Below are 20,263 nucleotides of genomic sequence, written 5' to 3' on the forward strand. Positions count from 1 at the left end.
CACCGAGTGCTCCGCTGTTTTAGAGTTGTTCCTGATCCTTCAAATAATCCCTAGCCAGAGATGGCCCCCCGAACCCCAGAGCGTGCCCAACACTCTCAACTGTTCCCTGGCGCCCAGAGTACTCCTTGACCCTCATGAACACACGCTGACCCCGGCTCTGTGTGCCCACAGTCTTTCCTGTATCTGGGCTGGTACATGGTGATGTCCCTCCTGGGTCACTACAACAACTTCTTCTTTGCCGCCCACCTCCTGGACATTGCCATGGGGGTCAAGACGTTGCGCACCATCCTCTCCTCTGTCACCCACAATGGGAAACAGGTGTGGAGGGGACCTGTCTGAGGGGAGTGAGCCTGGAGGGACGAGTTTGGCAGTCTGAGGAGGGGTGGAGGGTGAGGGCTGGGCAGGTAGGGTGAGGAGGGGCAAGGCTGGGCGGGCTGAGCCAGGGCAGGTGTGGGTGGTGAGACCCCAAGGGGAAGGCCACCTGGGCCGAACTGGGGCAAGGATAGAGAAGGCTGGGGACTTCCCTGGTGGTCCAGCGGTTAAGGCTCTGCGCTCCCAGTGCAGGGGGCCTGAGTTTGATCCCTGGTCAGGGAACTAGATCTCACATGCTGCAACTAAAGATCACACATGCTTCAACTATGGAGCCCGCGTGCTGCAACTAAGACCCAGCACAGCCAAATAAATAAATAAATATTTAAAAAAAAAAAAAAGGATAGAGAAGGCTGGGCATGGGGGAGGGGCAAGCCCAGAGTGGAGCTGACCGGCCCATTGCCCGTCCCCAGCTGGTGATGACCGTGGGCCTCCTGGCGGTGGTGGTCTATCTGTACACCGTGGTGGCTTTCAACTTCTTCCGCAAGTTCTACAACAAGAGTGAGGATGAGGACGAGCCTGATATGAAGTGTGACGACATGATGACGGTAAGCCCCTCCCCCCAACACTCTTGGAACAAGTTACTGACCATCCCTGACCCTTAGTTTTCCCATCTGTAAAGGGGGTGAGTAATAGAAACTACCTGTAGACTTATTGTGAGGGTTCAGTGAGCTGACACTTGTGAGGTACTTAGAACAATGCTCAATAAATGGTAGCCACTGTTGTAATAGTATTTGAGTTTTTCAAGCTATCCTTATTGGAAGGGTGCTCAGGCATGGTGCCTGACTTACAAGCCATGTGAGTTGGCTGCTCAACCTCTCCATCCTCTGGTGTCCTCACCTGTGAAATGGGTGTATAATAACAGTGCCTACATCTTCGGGTTGCTTTTAGGACTCAGTGATGCTCCCTGATCATCTAAGATTTAAAAGTCTTAGAATAGTGCCTGGCAGGTATTAAGGATTCCACAGATGTGAGCTACTATCATCATTATAACGAAGAGTGTCACCCAAAGCATGCTATCCGTGTTTTTATTTTCTCTTCTATTCTAGGAGTGGTGGTCATAACCCAAACTGAGTTGTTGTTTTTTTTCTAAACTCCATCTTTTTTTTTTTTTTTTTTTTTTTTTTGCCTTACCGCACGGCTTGTAGGATCTTAGTTCCCTGACCAGGGATTGAACCTGGGCCCTTGACAGTGAGAGTGCAGAGTCCTAACCACTGGACCACCAGGGAATTCCACTAGACTCCATCTTTATTTTTACTATACCCCAACTGCACCTTAGCATTTCCTCCACTTGTGAATTTTTTAAACTTTTTATTTATTTAGTTAAAAAAATTTGTTTGGCTGCACTGTGCGGCTTGTGAGATCTTAGTTCTTCGACCAGGGATCGAACCTAGACCCTCAGCAGTGAAACCGCAGAGTCCTAACCACTGGACCGCTAGGGAATTCCCCCCAAATTAAGTTTAACCTACTATAGGCATGGGCCACAGTGGAAAGAATCATCCCAGGGCTTTATCTCAGAGATGGCCTGTAATCTGGCACTGTGCTCGCAGGATCCACTCAGCCTGACATTTGAGGCCCCACCAGACCTGGTCTTGCCACTCAGCCTTGTTCCCATCAGTCACTGGTCTTAGCTCTTACCCAAGAGAACTGGGTTCTCTCACTTCCCAGGGACACAGAAAGAACAGTGTAAAGTCTTTCCCAAGGCAGCCAGGCAGACCACGTCCCTCCCTCTGCTCAGAACCTTCTTGTGGTTTCCCGATGCCTTCACCATGGCTTACAAAGCCAGGGAAAAACCAGCCTGGCCTGAGTCTAACCAGAGTCCTTCTTGCTTTTTGCTCTCTGGCTGCCTGGTCCTTCTTCAGTTCACCTAAGATCATGTGTTTCCTCCCAACCCAAGCCCTTTGCATCTGACATTCTCTCTTCCTCCCTTGCCCGGCCCTATGTACACACACCCCTTCACTTGATGCTTCACCTTCAACTTAAATGCTGCCTCCTACAGGAAGCCCTCCATGACCATTGGCTGGACCTCATTTATCTCCCTGCTCTTGCCCACAGGAACTCTATTTTCCAGCTTCACTAAACCTCTTTCAGTTCCTCACAAGAGCAAGATGCATTCTTTCCTCCCCAAATGGTGATGAAGCACATGTGGTTTTCTCTGCCTGGAACTCTCTCTCCCACCTAACATTTTCTTCACGTTCCAGCTCACACATGTCCCCTCTTCTAGGAAGCCTTGCCCCATCACCGCAGGCTGGGTCAGGCTTTCAAAGCTTCAACGCTTCCTGTGCTTCCCCAATCTCACCCCTGATTACACTGTGCTTTCACTGTCCTGGCCCTGAGCCCTCCCTATCACAACCCTGATCATTTCTGGGCTGTCACTGTCTGATGCCAAGTTTGTGAGCCCTGTGAGAGGAAGGTTCAGGGCTGTCTCAGTCATTGCCATGTGTGCCCTGCTGCAACTAGCCCAGGGCCCTGTAGGTAGTGGGTGAATGTCGAATGATTGAGTGCATGACTAATGTGCTTCTCACCCTGCCCCCGCAGTGTTACCTGTTTCACATGTATGTGGGTGTCCGAGCTGGTGGGGGCATTGGGGACGAGATTGAGGACCCAGCAGGCGATGAATACGAGCTGTACCGGGTGGTCTTCGACATCACCTTCTTCTTCTTTGTCATCGTCATCCTGTTGGCCATCATCCAGGGTCAGTGCTTGTCGGGGGTGTGGGAGTGGGGGCTCTGTGCCCAGAGGCAGACTAGCTCATTTAAGAGTGCAGTCCCAGGATCACATCAGCCTGGATTCATATCCTGGCTCTGCCTCTCCCTACTGTGAGACTTTGGGCAAGTCACCACTCTGAGCCTCAGTTTCTCCATCTGTAAAATGGGGGGTTTTAATTGTACTAGCCTCATCGGGTTGTTGTGAGAATTCAATCAATTCATAGGTGGTAAATGTCTGGCTCATGATAAGTGCTCAATAAATGCTAGGTATTATTATTTTTAGGAAGCAGGGTGTGATTAGGGGGATGAGGGTGGGAGGCAGGACTCAGAGGTAGGTAGCCAGAAGAGGAGGGAATCTGAACTGGGTCAGAGGTTGGGCACTGACTTGCGCCCTGCCACCCCAGGTCTGATCATTGACGCTTTTGGTGAGCTCCGAGACCAGCAAGAGCAAGTGAAGGAAGATATGGAGGTAGGTCATATCTGGGGGGGCGACCCAGAGGGATCATGGGACCCTGGGGGGTTGAATGGGCCTTGACTCTGATGTCTCCTGCCATGCACAGACCAAGTGCTTCATCTGTGGTATCGGCAGCGATTACTTTGATTCAACACCGCATGGGTTCGAGACTCACACACTAGAGGAGCACAACCTGGCCAATTACATGTGAGTGTGGGCCCACTGGCCAATCAGGAGGGTGGGGGCGTGGCTGCCGCCAGCCAGGCCGAGATACTGGCCAGTTAGGGGAGGGGGGATGGTGTCCATGTGGGTGGATTCCCAGCCAGCCAATCAGGAGCAAGTAAGGGTGATTGCGACCTGTCTACCGCTGCCTCCCATCCCCAGGTTTTTCCTGATGTATCTGATAAACAAGGACGAGACCGAACACACGGGTCAGGTAAGGGTGTGTTAATGGGACGACAATGGGCAGAGACATGGTGAATTTTAATATAAGGTCAATCAGCAGGTGACAGTAAAAAGCTCATATCAATATGAAGCATTTGAAGATGTGACCAACCAACCCTTCCCCATCCCCCACCCCCTAGGAGTCTTACGTCTGGAAGATGTACCAAGAGAGATGTTGGGATTTCTTCCCGGCTGGCGATTGTTTCCGCAAGCAGTATGAGGACCAGCTTAGCTGAGACACCCCCAGCTGGCCCTTCACCCCCACCTCGAAGGTCCTTATTCTCACAGCAAGCCCCTTAGCCCCCAAATCCCTCCCCGCAAGGCGGCTGGGGGAGGGTGACCATGTACTGGCAAAATAAATTCTGTGCTACACCCCTGACATCATTGTGCTGGATTGCTGACATTGGGGGGTAGGTGGGCATACAGGAATTCTGCCCTCCTCTCCCCCGCCAACCCAAGAAAACCAAGACGGCAGCAGAGACTGAAGTCATGTTTATTCAGAGACAGGGGCACGTCGTGATCACTAATGTGTGTCCGCTGGGGAGGGAGGTGTGGGGACTGGTTCCTAACACCCCGTCAGGGACTCATTCCTGGATGTAGAGGTTGCTGGGGGCAGTAGGGTCATCTGCTGGGCGTGTCTCCACCACCACAGGCCTGGGGAAGGAAGAGAGAAGTCAGTTCATTCATGCATTTGTTCATTCCTTCATCTGCAGAGGAGTTTACGGAGTCTTCGCCAGCACAATGCTGGGCTATAGCAGTGAATGAGCACACATGGCCCCTGCCCTCGGGGAGCTCAGTCTAGAGCAGGAGACCAACATGAATCAGTGAATCCGATGAATGCAGAGAAGCGTGAGGCACATAACAGGGAAACCTAGCCCAAGGGGTCAGCCAAGGTGCCCCCAAAGGAAGGATGGTGGAGCCTGAAAGAGGCTCAGGAGGGAACTTGGTGAAAAGGCAGGGAAGAGTGTTCCGGGCAGGGAGAACAGCCTGTGCAAAGGCCTTGAGGTGGGAGAGAGCCTGGGGTTTGACTGCAGAAGTCATGGTTTGTGAGCTATGACCAGGATTGGGTATTTATCCTGAGGTCACGGGAAGGATTTAAGCAGGTGGAGAGTGACACAATCAGATCTGGATTTTAAAAGACCCCTCTGGGCTTCCTTGGTGGCGCAGTGGTTAAGAATCCTCCTGCCAATGCAGAGGACACAGGTTCGAGCCCTGGTCCGGGAAGATCCCACATGCCATGGAGCAACTAAGCCCGTGCGCCACAACTACTGAGCCTGCGCTCTAGAGGCCGTGAGCCCCACTACTGAGCCCACGCACCACAACTACTGAAGCCTGCGCGCCTAGAGCCCGTGCTCCGCAACAAGAGAAGCCACCGCAATGAGAAGCCCACGCACTGCAACCAAGAGTAGCCCCCGCTCGCCGCAACTAGAGAAAGCCCACGCGCAGCAACGAAGACCCAACACAGCCAAAAATAAAGAAAGAAAAAAAAGATAACATCACCAGGAATGGGACAAAACATGTGCTTCCTGATCTGATGCAGTGAAAGGACACACCATCATTTCTGTGGTATTCCTGCCCCAAACGCTTAACCTGGAAACCTCAAACCCAGTTGAGGGACATTCTGTAAAACAAGTTTCCTGTACTCTTCAAAAGTGTCAAGGTTATGAAAAGCCAGGAAAGTCTGAAGAATTGTCCTAGGCTCAAGACTAAAGAAACATTACTCCAAAATGCAGCCCATCATCCTGGATTATATCCTGGACGAGAAAAAACGTATTATTTTTTGGTTATAAAGAGCAAGAGCATCATTGGAACAACTGGTGAGACTTGAACGAGCGTGGGAATTAGAAGGTAGTGATATTTCACTGTTATTTTCTTGATTTTGACAGCTGTATTGTGGTTTGTAAGAGTATGTCCTGGCCTTCATTTAGGAAACATACACTGAAGTATTTAGGGGTAAATTGGCATCACGTCTGCAATTCACATGCAAATAGAAAAAAATTATACATATATGAAAGGGAAGAATAAAGCAAATGTGGCTAAAACATAATATATGGGGAATCTGGGTGAAGGGGATACACAATTTTTAAATTTATTTTTGCAACTTCTCTGAGAGTCTAAAATTATGTCAAAATAAAAAGTTAGGATAAAAATTAAAAAATGAAAATTCCACCTTGGCTGCTGTGTGGGGAATGGACTATAGGGGGCAGAGATGGAAGCAGGGAGACCAGGTGAGAGGATGTCCAGGCCACAGATACAGGTGGCTGGGGATACCTCCAGATGCCCTCTCCACATCAGAAGCCCCCCCTTCCCGAGTTCATACCTGGGGGAGCCAAGCAGACGGAAGGTGAGGGTGGGGTCTCTCAGCTCCTGCAGCAGCTGGGGGAAAAGGTGCTGTGTCAGTGTCTCTCCTTTAAAGAGAGCAGGGGACAAGGTCTCTGAACTCCTCAGGTCCAGAAATAAGCATTCTTGCTAACACCGCTCATCAGCTGTGTGACGTCAGGCGAGTTACTTAACCTCTCTGCACCTCAGATTACTAACCTTTGAAATCATAGTACCTACCTGATAGGCAATCACGAAGATTAAGTAAAATACAAAACTGTAAGGGCAGAGCCTGACACATGGTGTTCTGTGAGGTAAGCACCATTTTTCACTCCATTTTCCACTCCATTTTCCGGATGAGAAAAGTGAGGCACAGGAAGATTAAGTCATTTGCCTAAGGTCATTCAGCTGGATTCCAACCCAGGCAGTCTGGGCCATGCTCTTAACCCACATATCTCTACAGTGACCCTGGATGAGGTCTGGACCTAAGCGACACTGGGGTAGAGAAGGGGACCCGTCTGAACTGAGCCTAGAGAAAGCTTCTCCTCCAGGACTTCACACCCTGACTCAGTTCTCCCATTCCATCTGATGAATGAGATGACTGACATGGGAGGGGCTGGGTCGCGGGGGCTGGGACGGAGGAGCTTACCTGGTCCGAGCCTAGAGCCCACACCTGCACTCCATGCTTCCAGAAGGCCTGGAGCCGACCCCCGACCATAGCTGGGAGGAAAGCAGTGCCTGTTACCCTTGACTTTCCCTTAAGCCTCCAACCTGGACCCCGGACCCTATCATCCCGGCACATACCCACGGCCTCCACTGCTTCAGTCATGGGGATCTCTGGAGTTCGAAGCCCCCTGACTGGGGCCCCCTCTGGGGTCACCAGCTTCAGAGACCCTAGAAGGAGGTAGAGCGGGGTCTTTAAGAACAGTAAGCGGGACTTAGGAGGTTATGGAGGGACCAGACAATAAATTCAGCGTGAGAAGCAAAGCAGGATGGACAAGGACTGGAGGGGCTCAGCGTTTCTGAGAGAGGTACAGGTTCTGGGGTTCGGAGATCTAGGAATAGTGGGGGAAAGGGAGGGAGGAAGGTTCTTACCGTCCATCAACACCATCACCTTGTCTTCCTCGACCTGAGTCACCTGTACTGGTCCCTTGTGCTCTGCTTGAGAGGCGGGGGTTCAAGGACCAATTCCACCTCACTCCGCCTTTCCCAAGCAAGCGGGCTAGGCACCCTGTCCATTCCCAAGCAAAAGGGCTAAACCTCGCCCATCATAGGGTTCCCCAGTCTCCTATCATCAATCTCACCAATTATATATACCCAATGTTCTCCCGTCCCCTCTCGTTTTAACCCCTTTCTCAATTACGCCTCAGGCTAAGCACCGCCCAGCCACCCAGACCCAACCCTCCCAAACTGATAAGCCCCACCCCTCCCAGAGCCTGCACCTGTGCTCATCTCGCCCAGCCAGCAGGAGAGCGCGCCGAAGCGCACGGTGTGGAAGAGCACCGACTTCGCAGGCCGCCCGGGGCTCACGCCGATGCACACGGCGGGCAACTCGGAGCCTGGCCCGGTCAGCAGTGCAAACACCGGCAGAGGCGTAGGTAGCGGGAACAGCACCTGCTGCGGAACGCGCAGGGAGGGGCGGGCTCAGAGAAGGCTTGGGGCGGGGCCTGAGCGGGGGCGGGGTCTTGGAGGACAGTGGGCGTGGGGCTTCCGAAGTATTTCCTAAGTATTCCCTTGCCAAGAAACTTCAGGGGGTGAGGCCTCAGAGGGCTTAGAAACTGACGGATGTGCCCTCAGAGTGGGCGCGGCTTCCGTTTGGGGGCGTGCCGCCTTGGCGACAGAGAGGCAGGGCCCCCGGGGGCTGTGGCCCCAAAGGCAGCAAAGTCTCCTTAGAGACTCAAAGAACCTGAATGGGGTCTCCTTAGAGGTGGGGGGAGGGGCATAGGGCCTGAAGAATAATTAGGCCAGGGGTGAGGAGCGGAGCTGAAAGATCAGTGAGGAGCCTCCAGGTGGGCGGGGCCTTGGGGAGATTGGGGCGGGGCCTCGGGTGGAAGGCCGGATTCGTGGAGCTCTCAACAGAAGCGTAGAGTGGATCACCCTGGCCACCCAATCTGACAAAGTCCCCAGCGTCTGCAGGCTCCCTACCCGGACCAGCAGGAACTTGTTCATGGGCTGGTACCACTGAAGCAGGACCACGGATGTCTCCAATGCCCCACACAGGAACGGGCCCCCGGAGCTCGCGCCCTCTGCTGTGGAGGTAAGGATACATCTTTCCCCGGGCTCTGTTCACCCTGCCTTAACTCTGCAATCCTCTCCGGTCGAGAGGGAGTCCAAGTCCCGCCCCTGGTCCCGCCCCCTCTCTGCACACCCATGGGGTTTTCTCTCACCCACACAGCACGCCCGGCAGCCTTTGGTGTCCTGGATCTTAGTGGAGACCATGTTCTTCCTGCAGAAGAAGGGAGGCGTGAATGGGGGGAGGGACGGCAGAAATGAGGCATTAGAGGGGTCAGAGGTGCCACTGCGGGCTGGTACCTTGCCAGTAGCCGGTGGGGGCTAATGTGAGCGATGGGGCTTCCTGTTCTGGCCTCTTTCCGTTCCAGTAGGCCCAAGATGCTATGAGAATACAGGTGGGGGGTCTTTCCTGCAGTGTGTGTGTATGTAGGGGAAGCAGGCAGTTATAGGACACTGCACACTCCCACCTTTTCCCTATCCCGTCACTTGGCCCCATCCCTTTAAAATGCCCTAGCCCTCAAGTCTCAAGCACCTTTATTTACTCATTTTTCACGCAACATATTTTAAATGCCCACTGTAGGCCAGGCACTGTGCTTGGCTCTGGTGAACCATTAATGGTGAGTAAAATAATTACGTTCCCTACCCTCATGGTGCTTGTAGCCACATGACAAATGATGGACACTTAACCAGTCAGATGAAGTTACACACATTACAAAATGTAAGAAAAAACATATCTACAAATTCTGCAAAAGTCTGTCATCACAAACTTTTGCCTTGGGGTCTCCTCATAAATTAGAAATTCTTTTACACAAAGTGTTTATAAAACAATGACACATAATTTTAATCTACCACTTGCTCGCTCTATTTTAGTAAAGCATGGAACAAGTACTAACTGTCACCTGAACATCAAAGAAATGTAAAGACTGACTTCTTGTGGAAATTACCTCAAAACTGACTTGAGAGGTGGGCACTACTGTGAGCCCCATTTTACAGATGGGGAAACTGAGGCTCAGGGAGAAGTCTCTTGCCCCAAGTCCCACAGTGGAAAAGTGGCTGGAATTTGAACTGTAGGCTCTGTGAAGGGGGAGCCTAATTTTTTTTTTTCAGCCATGCCCAGCTATCTCCCAACCCCTTGACTCCTTAAGTTCTGACTCCCCACCCTCCCACCCAGCCATAACCAGACCTGAGAGAGACATGAGGACATTGTTGATAGAGTACACCCAGGTAGTCCGGCTAGAAAAAAGCTGTAGAGGAAGGGGAGATGGTCCCTGTAAGACCCCAGCAACCCCAACTCCAGCCCCCACCCTTGGCCCATCCTAGGTGCTGCCCCTCACCATCTCCAGTGTGGCCTCCTGATCATTTCGGTTCAGGATGAAAATGCCTTCCTCGGCCCCCAGAAGCAGGTGCTGGTCTGGGGAGCACAGACATGAGGATGCTGGGACCTGCCTCATAGTGGGGGACTTCCCAGACCCCCCTATGGCCCCAAACACTGGTACTCTGTTTGCCAGCCCTGACCCTCAATTCTCTGCTCTCCCTCCAAACTGACACTTCCGGCCTCTGTTTCCCCAAATCTGAACTCAAACCCTGACCAGTTCCCCTGAGCTGATCTCACTCTCACCAGCCTCTGACCACCACTGGTTCTGGTGGTTCTTCCATCCCTGACTCGCAAATCCTGACCCTCTGTCCCCTCAATTCTGCCCCCAACATTAGATGTGACTCCCCGAATAGCCCTCTAAATTCTTTCCCTCTTTCTCCCCAGTTCTGGTCCCTGAATGCTAATCCTATCTCAACACTGATCCTCAAATTCAGACAGCCCTCCATGTGGCTTTTTCTGTCCAGTGTGACCCCGAAAACTCTAATACTGTTTCCTTAACATTTATCCCTCACTGACCTTGTCTCCACATCTTTGATCCCCAAACTCTCTCCCCTTCTGCTACATTCTAATCCCCAAAACTCCTGGCCCCCAAATCCTGATCCCAGTCTCTCTACCATTAACCTACAACCGAGGTTAATGGGGTCCAACTGTCCTGGATCTTGTACCCCAAACTCTGACCTTTCTGCTGTATCTGACACTCCTTTTTAAAAATTTATTTATTTTTTATTTTGGCCACACTGCACAGCATGTGGGACCTTAGTTCCCCCGACCAGGGATCGAACCCCTGCCCCCTGCGGTGGAAGCGCGGAGTCTTAACCACTGGACCCCCGGGGAAGTCCCATATCTGACACTCCCGGCCTCCAAACCCTAATTTTCCTAGTCTTCACTCTCAAACCCATCTTCGCTCTACCCATCTTTGATCCCTCAACTCCACCTGTAACTCCTGGCTGTGCCCCTGCCTCAGCTCTGCCACTCCCTCCCCTCCCCTGTCCCTGCCTTTGTGCCTTCCATTAAGGGCCCTCCCCGTCCCCACCACATTCTCCATGACCCTCCTGAATGCTCACCCTTGGTGGAGGGGTGCGTCCAGGCTGCCGTGCTGTGGATCCGGAGGGGGCAGCCATTGAATAACTTTACAAGAAGGGCACATCCCTGGGTGGGCCATGGGGGCGGGGCAACAGCAGATCCAGCAAAAGGGAGGAGGGGACAGGAAGGCGTGGTGGTTAAGATTTGGAAGCAAGAGTGCCAAGGTTCAAATCCTGCCTCTGCTTCCTCAAAGGTTTATACCTTGGAAAGCTACTTAACCGCTCTGTGCCTCAGTTTCCCCAGTTTGAAATGGGGGATAACACCTATCTCTACGACATCTACCTCTTTCTGTGAAGGTATACACCTTGTAAAGACACGAGATCAGTGTCTGGCACAGAGGAACTGCTCAACGTATGTCACCTGTTATATTATTAGTCTTCCCAGCCCAAGCCCCCCACTCCCACCATGCATCCCCAGCCCCATCCAGAGGTGTGAGTCCTCAGCACGGCTGGCCTCACCTTTCTCTTCATCTTTTCCTTCTTGGGGGGCAACAGTGGGGGCTGGTCAGGCTCCCAGGGGGCTGGGTTCCAGAGTGAGGGTTCTGAGATGGGGTGGGGAAAATCAGCCCCCAAACCCCCCTAACCCTGCCACACCCCACCTCTGCCCACCTCCCACCCCAGCCTGCCCTGTCACCTGAGTGGGCAGTTAGGTGGGGGCTTCGCGTGACTGGGGGAGGCCCAAGATGTGGGGTGCGTGGAGGAGGCCCACTGGCACATCGGACCAGCACCCCCGGGCTCAGCTGTCCCTCATCCCCAGTTTCCCCAGGACCCTCGTCCGATGGAGAACGGAACTTGGGCTTTGGAGAGAGAGAAGGACGGTGGGGGAATACATTAGATGATCTGAGAGAGAGGGCGCCCTTCAATCTGCCTCCACCAGCACTGACAGTAGGTCATGGCTCTGACCCTCCCCACGATGTCCGACCACCACTCCAGCCTTCCCCTCTAACCCACGCCCAACATCGACACATGCCAGCAACTAAAGGGCGAGTGCTGGGTGCAGCAGGCGTTTCCAAGGACCAGCTACTGACCAGTGTCCATCGGGCTAAATATTCTGAGTCCCACCCCTAGGGTCGGGGTTACCACTTCCAGATCCCAATGTGCTTATCGTCCCAGTCTTCCCAGAATTCAAAGGACCCGGCATCCCAGACTCCAGCCCTAGAGGGCTCAGTATCCCAGCATCTATGGACTCTGGCCTCCTGGCCCCGTGGCCCCCAGCTCTGACCCAGGGCCTTACCTTGGGGGGCAGCGGAGGAGGTGTGTCTTCTGCAGGGGTGGGGCTGGAACACAATGATGGGGTAAGCAGGTGCGGGTGTGGGGAACAAGCACTGGGGAGGGTTGGGGCCAGAGGTCTGAGCTCAGGAGGCTCAGAGGGCAACGCGGTCTGGGCTGGGGCCGGGGGCTAAAGGACTGATAACCATGATGTTAACGGTAACAGCAACTCCTGGATATCGAGTGCTGACAGTGCAGCAAGTCTCTGCACCTTCACGCCCGCCTTGGAACACAGATCCTATGAGCTCCTGGGGTCAGGTTCTCACTTGGTGCCAGGCGCGCTGCCCGTGAGCCCATGACAGACGAGACGTGTGGGATGGATGGGTGGGCCCTGAGGCTGACACAGGCCTGGGGCTGGGGGAGATGGGGGCCTGGGCCGACTGCTGGGGCTGAGGGCCTGACATGGGGGAAAGGTTCAGCCTGAGGCTGGGTGAGATGAAGAAAGATGAGGGCTGGGGGTTGAGGGTTAGGACTGCCGTTGAGATCTGGGGATGGGAGCAACCTCTGGCCGGAGCCGGGGACTGAGATGTAGCAGGGGGCCCAGGGTTGCGTTGGGGTGGGGTTGAGGGTCAGGGGTCCGGCGTGAAGGAAGGTGGGGGCATTGAGGGTCCAGTCAGGGGTCAGGGGTCAGCACTGAGTGGTAGAAGGAAAGCAGGGGCTGAGGCTGGGGTCAGGGTGGAAGGAAGGCGGGGTCGTAGGAAGGTGGGGGCTGGGTGGGGGCCTGTGGAGCTGTCTTACATGTCCACGTCGTCGTAGTCATCGTCAGACTCCGACAGGTGCCTCCTGAGGAGGGACAGGTATAAGCCTCGTGTGGTCCCCGCATGTAGCCCAGCCTGCCTCCCACCCTGAGGGTCCCTGACCTAGGACTGCTGCTCTTGAAGTCTCCAGGGGGCTGTAAGCGAGCCTGCGGGATAGTAAAGGGTCAGCAGTGGCCCAGTGGGAGGGGAGGGGAGGGCGGCTGGGCGGCAGGGGAGGCATCTCACCGTGTCGGCTGTGGGTCTGGACTCCATGCCTCTGAGCTTCCTGAACTCCATGTGCCGCCCTGGGGGTAACACACAGTGAGCTGGGGACGTGGATTTGGGAACAAAAAGAGTAGAATTGGGGGTGGGGTCTGGGATCAGGGTCTTAGGACTGGAGCTGTCGCTCCAGGGGAGGGATCTTGGTTTACAGGGGTCTCATTTGGGGGTCAGGGTTTGAGATCAGGGAGCTGGGGGCTCAGAATGGTTACAGAGTGTTTGTTTTGAGGTTCCAGCTGGGTACCAAGGATCAGACAAAGATTTCTGAGGTCTCTGGGAGTCCTGGTGGTTGTGGGAAGTCTCAGGGGGTCTGTCTGCAGGACAGAGAGGTAGGGGTCTCTAGAGGCACTTTGTAGATCAGGTGGTGATGAGGTTTTCTCTGGGGTCTCCTGTGGGGTCAGATGGTGATGGGGTTCTCTGGGGCCTCTGGCCGTCTGATGAGGGGGCATCTCTTGGCTTATAGGATCAGGTGTCCCCGGACGTAGGGGTTCTCTACTCACGACAGCAATCCGCGTCTGGGATCCCCAGAGAGCTGGAGCGATGGGTGGATCTGATCCGCCGAGGGATGGCGGGGGGGAGCTGGGCAGAGCAGCGACTGCATCAGGACCATGCCCTCTAGCAGCCCTCACCACCCTGTGGGCCCAGCTTGGAGCCCTTGGTCCTCCCATAACCTCTGTGCCTCCAGCCCTGCGCCAAGCTCCCCATCCTCACTGGCTTTTTTCCTTCTAAGACAGGCAGCAAGGGGGTGCTCCAGGCAGGGGAACAGCGTGAGCGAAGTGGGGGGGCGGGTCCCTCACCTCAGGCTCCTCATCTTCAATCTCGCCAACAGGGGCCCCCTTCCCTGGGTTCCTCAGTTTGTCAAGAAGATCTACGATCAGGCCTCTGTTTAGCCCAGGCTGGGACACCAGTTGATGCTGGGGAGGGGAGGAGGGTGTCAGCAGACAGAGGGCTGGGCTGGAGAGAGAGGGCTGGGACGAGGGGCTGGAGAACCCATCTAAGGGAATCTAGTGGGGAAGTTGCCAACAGAGGAAGACGCAGGGAATTCTGGGGACCTGGGGGATTCTGAGGAGTCTGACGGGATTAGATAAACTTAGGGTAGGGCACTTCCCTGGCGGTCCAGTGGTTAAGAGTCCCCGCTTCCACTACAGGGGGCACGGGCTCCATCGCTACTCAAGGAAATAAGATCCCACGTGCGCGCATCGCGGCCAAAAAAGAAAAAATAGGGTAGTTGGAGAATTCCAAAGGTGTCTTAGAGGGGACTGGAGTTCCCCTGGAATTCCAAAGCACAGCCAGGAATGGGTCCTGAAGCCCCTGGGAATTTGTGAGTTTTAAGAACTCAGCGTATCTTGGAAAAAGGTCTGGGATACAATTTGCAGAGTCTTGGGGATCCCTGGGGAATTCGGAGGGACTAGGGACTTTGAAAGGGCCATGGGGGTTCTGTGGGATGAAATTATCAACGTTCTAGGGAGCTGTGGGAGGCCCTGGGGGATTCCGGGGGTGAGTCTGGGAAGGCTTCTCTGGGATGGGAGGTTTACAGTGAGCATCTTGGTGGCGCTGGGTCGTTTCTTGGGGCTCTTAGTGAGGGTGACTTTGACAAAGTTGTGGAAGGCAGCCGACCTTGGGAGGAAGAAGGCAAGTTCTGCGGTGAGGGCACCAGAGACCCTCCCATCAGACCATCGCCCCTGGCCCCTCTCCCTCCTTCCCATCAACCTCTCCTACCATTTGCCTTTTTCCTTTAGCCTTGGGGGCTGGTAGCCACTCTTGGTCATGAGGAAGAGAACTCTGTAAACAGAGTAGGACAGAATATGGGGATCAGACTTTCCAGCGGAGGTCAGACCTCATGGCTCAAGGGAACCCCGATAGCACTAAGATCAGCAGAGAGCCAAGTGGGGGACAGAATGAGAACGAGGGTTAGGATTTACAAGGCATGGGATGCCACTTCTAGGGGATACTGCTAATCGCATTACAGAGCTCCTGCAGTCTCGCAGGGAGCCTCAAGATGGCGCTCCCCGTGTTGGGGGCTCCTGGTGTGGAGGGCTGGAGAAAAGGCTTTCTGGGCTCAGGGGAGCCTGAGGGTCTCGGATGGAGCTCAGAGCAAGGGGGTGTCTCCTGTAGGGGGTCTCATGGTGGGGAAGCAGGTTGGGGGCTGGTGTCCAGGGTCAGAGTTGAGTGGGGTAACTGGGACTAGGGGGACATGCCCACATCTGCCTACCTGAGAGGGTGCACGTCAAAGAGCGGTGGTTGTAGCTCGGCTAATTCGATGGCTGTGACGCCCAGGGACCAGATGTCACACAGCTCATTGTATCCCCCCTTCAGGGCCACGGCCGCCACTTCCGGAGCCATCCTGGGGGCAGAGACCCTCAGAGAGCCAGGGCTGACACAGGAGGACGAGGGGAGACTTTTGTGGGGGGTAGGAGAGAGACAAGGAGAACGGGGCATACAGAGAGATAGATGCAGAGAGAAACATAAAGATGGAGAGAGACAGACATAAAGACGGAGCGAGGTAAAGGCAGAGAGACAGAGACAGAGAGAGAGGGAGGGAGGCACACGTGGACAGATATGGAAAGACAGAGAGATCAGGATAAAAATCAACACAAACACTGGGAGGAACAGGTGGAGGGGGCACAGAGAGCCCTAGGTAAATGGAAAACTCAAAAGGGAGCCCAAGAGAAGACAGAACATTCAACAGAACAAGGTAGAGGCAGGGCAAAAAGCCAGGATGGAGATTCCCAGAGATCCAGGCTGGGAAAAGCTGCTGCCCCCTGTACCACCCCCAGCTGCCAGCCAGGCACCCCTCACCAGTAGGGTGTCCCAATGAAAGAGAGGCGTCGAGCCAGCGTTGCCCCGATCTGGGCCGAGATACCAAAGTCAGCTAGAGGCAGAGGGAGAGATATAGTGACCTCTCCTGTCCCCTTGGGCCCCCAGCCAGTCCCCCTCCAGAGCCCCACCAGCCACACTCACCCAGTCTGACCTCCCCAGCATCATTGATGAGGATGTTGGCTCCCTGGGGAAGAGGGGGCGATTAGAGGCTCTCAGAGATAACCCCCAAGTCCAATGCTGCCGCCACTCCCTGTCCCACACCGCCCCGAGCCCTCCAAGCACCACTCCCATATCCTGGGCTCCCCACCCACCAAGGCCACCTTTCTGCCCCTAGACCACCTTGATGTCCCGGTGTATCTTCTTCTGTGAGTGGAGATAGGCCAGTCCCTGGGGAGGAGGGTGGACACGGGGGCTGTAAGTGTCCGGGGGCTGGAGCAGGGCCCTGCCCCTACCCAAGCCCACAGAGCATCTCCTCACCTGGAGCACTTCCCGGCAGACATAGCTGATCTGGAGCTCTGACAGGGGGCCTGTCACTGCAAAGGTCACCCCGGTGCGGTGTTGGGTGCGGGCCAGGCCCCTGGCCGCCTCCCACACCAGCTGAGAGGGTGCCACATAGAGAGGGGGAAACAGGATGGGACAAGTAGGGGGAGGAGGCAAAGGGGTGGTCAGCAACAGAGAGAGGGGCAGCGATGCAGGGAACCAGAGGCCGGAGGGAGAGGGATTCGTTCAACAGATATTTACCGCGTGCCTACTGTGTGCCAGCCACCGTGGCAGGCACCGGGGATACAGCTGTGGACAAAAGAGGCAGAGATCCCTGCCCTCATGGACAGAACATTCCGGTGGGGGAGATGGACAGTAGACAAGATAAACAGGTAAGATATACAGTACGTGAGATGCTAATAAATAGAAGAAAAATAAAGCAAGAAAAGACAACAGGAAATATGTGTGGGAAGGGGTATGACATTTTACACAGGGTGATCAACCCTGAGAAGGTGATGGGGGTGAAGATGGGAGCAGCAAGTGCAAAGGCCCAGAGGCAGGAGAGTGCCTGGTGGGTCTGGAAAGCAGTAAAGTGGATGGAGCGGAGATGAGGTGTGTCTGCTTGGGGTGTGCCAGTGGGGGTCAGACTTGCCGGCTGTGATGAGAAATTTGGGCTTGGCTTTGGAGGGAACTGGAAGGTATGGAAGGGCTCTGAGCAGGGGGTGATGTCACTTTGTAAAATGAGGAAAGGCAGAGAGAGACAGGGAGAGGGACAGAGAGAGAAAGAGAATCAGGAACAGACCCAAATTGAGGCAGAGAAAGAAAGACATGGTCGGAGAACAAAAAGTGGGAAAACAGACATGGTGAGAAAGAGAGACACAAAGGGGTGAAGAGGATACACTAGAGAGAGACAGTAGGCAGAGGGGTTAGAGACCAGGTCTGACGGGCTGGCAGGGTGAGTCACTTCCTCTCTGTGGGCCTCAGTTTCCCCCTCTGAGGACTTCTTAATGAAGTCCTTCCTTCCTGGCATTTGAGGTCTGAGGCCAGAGGGAGACCGGGAGATGGTCGAAGATAGAGGTGCGCAAGAGAAAACTCGAAGTGATCAGAGGCCCACCCCACCCACACCCTCCAATGCTCCGAGAGAGTGAAAAGCAGGCTAAGAGAATCAGAAATACAGTCACTATTAAACGAACATGTGGGCACTGAGGATGAGCCAGAAATGCAGAAATACTCAAACGCATGAATACACCTTGGTGAGAAAATGCAGACACGGGGAAGATGGGGCAGGGGAAGTAGAGGGGATCATTGCATGCAGAAAGACTGGGGCTGGACTCTCAGGTCCTGGAGGACAGGGGTCAGTGCCCGCTCGGTCACCACAGTATCCCCAGCATCATACAGGCCAGGCCAGGCCCAGAGGAGGGGCCAGCTTACTGTGTGAAATATGGACCGTAAAGACAGTCCCAGGAGACACAAAGGCAGAGAGACAGGACAGGCGAATTGGGGGGAATGGGGCTACCTGGATCCCCGTGCCCTTCCTCTCACCTTGGTAGATGTCCTGGAGAGAACCAGCCCCACAGAATTCCATGCAGATCCAGAGCTTCTGCAGCCTGTAACAGTTCAAAAGCAATACTAATAACAGCAGTAATGATTATAGGATACCTCCTGGCTCACTGTCCATCTTATTCTAGTTCAACAAGAACTTTAATGTAAGAGCTGTCATCTCTCTATTGCCCACTACAGTGAGAGCATCCCATTTTATAGATGGGGAAGTTGAGGCTCAGAGAGGAAATATATGTTTAGGATCAACTGGAGTGGAACCCAGCTCTTTGGGCTCCTGACCCGTGGCATCCTCTGTCGTCCCATGCTAACCTAGGAGACAGGGTAGAGACCTCACAGGTTGTGGAAGTTTGGAGGGGACAGAGGAGCTAGGATACCAGGTCTGGGGGACAGAGGACTTTATTGGGGCATCTGGGATCTTAATTTGGGGGTCAGGGAATTTAGGGGTTCGTATTAAAGGAAATGAAAGTGAAACTAGGGGACCCGAAGGGCAAAATGATGAAAGATTAGTTTTAGGGGACTTGGTTTCAGGTTTGGTTACTCTGAAGGGGTCAGTTTGGTGGACCCCTAGTCAGAAATGGGAGTTATCTATTGGAGATTAGATTTGGGGGTGCTCTGGTCAAAAAAGTGGGACTTTGGGCTGGGGATCAAGTTAGGAGTGCCCCAGTTAAAAATGGGGGTCCAGGATTTGAGGTCAGGTTAGGGGGTACCCTGGTCAGGAATGGGAGCTCGCGTGTAGGGGCTGGGCTGGGTGTCAGGGCAGGTCTGAGGCTCATCACCAGAGATAACTCCCATGGTAGGCAACGATGTTGGCGTGCCGACAAGTTTTCAAGATGAGGATTTCCTTCTGAAGTGTGGAAACATCATCGTCTGCAAGGAGGGACAGAGAGAAAAGGCTGCTACAGGGAGGGAGTATGGGGGAGATCCCAGTGTCCCAGGAGGTGGGCGTGTGGGGAAGAAGCTCCTGAGGTCCTCTCCTCACCAGGCTCCATCTTCACCATCTTCAACGCCACCAGGTCCCCCGTCACCTTGTCTCGAGCCTTGTAAAGGGGAAGTTGGCAGTCAGGCGGGCTCCATTCGCCTGAGCTCCTCCTCAGCAACCCTGAACCAAAGCCAAGGACTGGGACCCTCTCACATCCCCTTCCCTTCTTGGGCCTCACCCCAAAGGTCACCGGTTTGAGGGTGATGGAGAATGAGGGGGTTCCTCACCTTGAAGACTTCCCCATAGGTGCCACCACCCAGCCGCTGTAGCAGGTCATAGTGGTCCCGGGGATCCCTATTAAAGATGTCAGGGTCCACGAGGTCCATTCCTGGGGCCCGGAGCTGGGCCTGCGCCCAGTGGCCAGCAGGGCCTCAGGGCTCGGAGTGCTGTCACCTCCCTCCCTCCCCACACGCCCTGCACCCGCCTTGCCTCCACCGGCTGTGGCCTCCCCCCTCCCCACTCTCGCTTCCTGCCCCAGCACAGAGCTCTGCAGCCGGCTCCACCCCCTGTCCCCTGGGCCCTAAGAGCCTGTGAGGGGCAGCTTGCCTTGGGACCCAGGGGACACCCCCTCCACTTCCAGGGCCCTGGGCTGCATGTAAACCAGATGCAAACTATCTTAATTGTGACCTGGAGGGGTGCCCTAACACTCCCTCCCCCGTTCTGGGCAGCGGCTAAAAACTACAGTTGAACCTCTGCTGAGTGCTTGAGTGCTGGGCCACAACTCAGAGATGGCAGGTCTGCACAGAGACGGCCATGCAATGTATATCACTGCTCACCGGGGGCACATACATGCACTTAGTGGTAACCTCCTGTGCGGTGCGAAGACCAGTCGACATGCAAATGCCTGGATATCCGTGTGCACATATGTGGATGTACCCAGAGCATATACATAAGTGACACATGCATGTGTATCCATGCCTGCAGTGTGCAGAATCTGTTCACACAGCTCATGACGGCACACACGGGGCACTCGCTTTCACCCACAAAACGAGCCGGAGGAGTCCAGGAACCCCCTCACCCTGCCCCTGCCGGGCAGAGAACAACGGCTTTGCGGGCCGCAACCCCCGGCGTTAGAATGGAGTGCGAGGAGCTCAGGATCCTGCCTCAGGGACCGAGGCCTGGGCCAAAAGGGGACCTCAGAGAGCACCTTCCTCGG

At 54.6% G+C, this 20,263-nt stretch overlaps 2 protein-coding genes across 3 annotated transcripts in view; one reads left to right on the forward strand and one right to left on the reverse strand.

The window, feature by feature from the left end:
• Window positions 1-4,346, forward strand: part of RYR1 (ryanodine receptor 1) — a gene marked incomplete at its 5' end in the record, with an annotated part of 118,295 nt that extends 113,949 nt beyond the window's left edge. For both annotated transcript variants that reach the window (XM_079907734.1, XM_079907735.1), the window contains 7 exons: window positions 172-318; window positions 783-917; window positions 2,908-3,064; window positions 3,482-3,546; window positions 3,638-3,738; window positions 3,916-3,967; window positions 4,116-4,346. In XM_079907734.1, coding sequence (XP_079763860.1) covers window positions 172-318; window positions 783-917; window positions 2,908-3,064; window positions 3,482-3,546; window positions 3,638-3,738; window positions 3,916-3,967; window positions 4,116-4,211 — 753 coding nt within the window. In that variant the 3' untranslated portion in view covers window positions 4,212-4,346. The remainder of the gene's footprint in view (window positions 1-171; window positions 319-782; window positions 918-2,907; window positions 3,065-3,481; window positions 3,547-3,637; window positions 3,739-3,915; window positions 3,968-4,115) is intronic.
• A 141-nt stretch (window positions 4,347-4,487) lies between these two features.
• Window positions 4,488-19,433, reverse strand: MAP4K1 (mitogen-activated protein kinase kinase kinase kinase 1; the record flags this gene model as incomplete). The annotated part of the gene is made up of 31 exons (XM_079907769.1): window positions 4,488-4,629; window positions 6,296-6,351; window positions 6,944-7,014; window positions 7,099-7,188; window positions 7,390-7,452; window positions 7,737-7,911; window positions 8,440-8,543; window positions 8,682-8,740; window positions 8,827-8,935; window positions 9,710-9,770; window positions 9,861-9,937; window positions 10,966-11,050; window positions 11,443-11,525; window positions 11,618-11,780; window positions 12,218-12,260; window positions 12,991-13,035; window positions 13,113-13,156; window positions 13,236-13,294; window positions 13,769-13,847; window positions 14,066-14,182; window positions 14,804-14,885; window positions 14,988-15,050; window positions 15,481-15,612; window positions 16,068-16,140; window positions 16,230-16,272; window positions 16,428-16,475; window positions 16,566-16,621; window positions 18,111-18,175; window positions 18,905-18,995; window positions 19,108-19,165; window positions 19,335-19,433. The coding sequence occupies 31 exons, from the start codon at window positions 19,431-19,433 to the stop codon at window positions 4,560-4,562; spliced, it is 2,463 nt and encodes an 820-aa protein (XP_079763895.1). The 3' UTR covers window positions 4,488-4,559.
• Window positions 19,434-20,263: the final 830 nt, after the last annotated feature.

This window comes from Stenella coeruleoalba (assembly GCF_951394435.1).
Source record: "Stenella coeruleoalba genome assembly, chromosome: 20".
Classification (NCBI taxonomy): domain Eukaryota; kingdom Metazoa; phylum Chordata; class Mammalia; order Artiodactyla; family Delphinidae; genus Stenella; species Stenella coeruleoalba.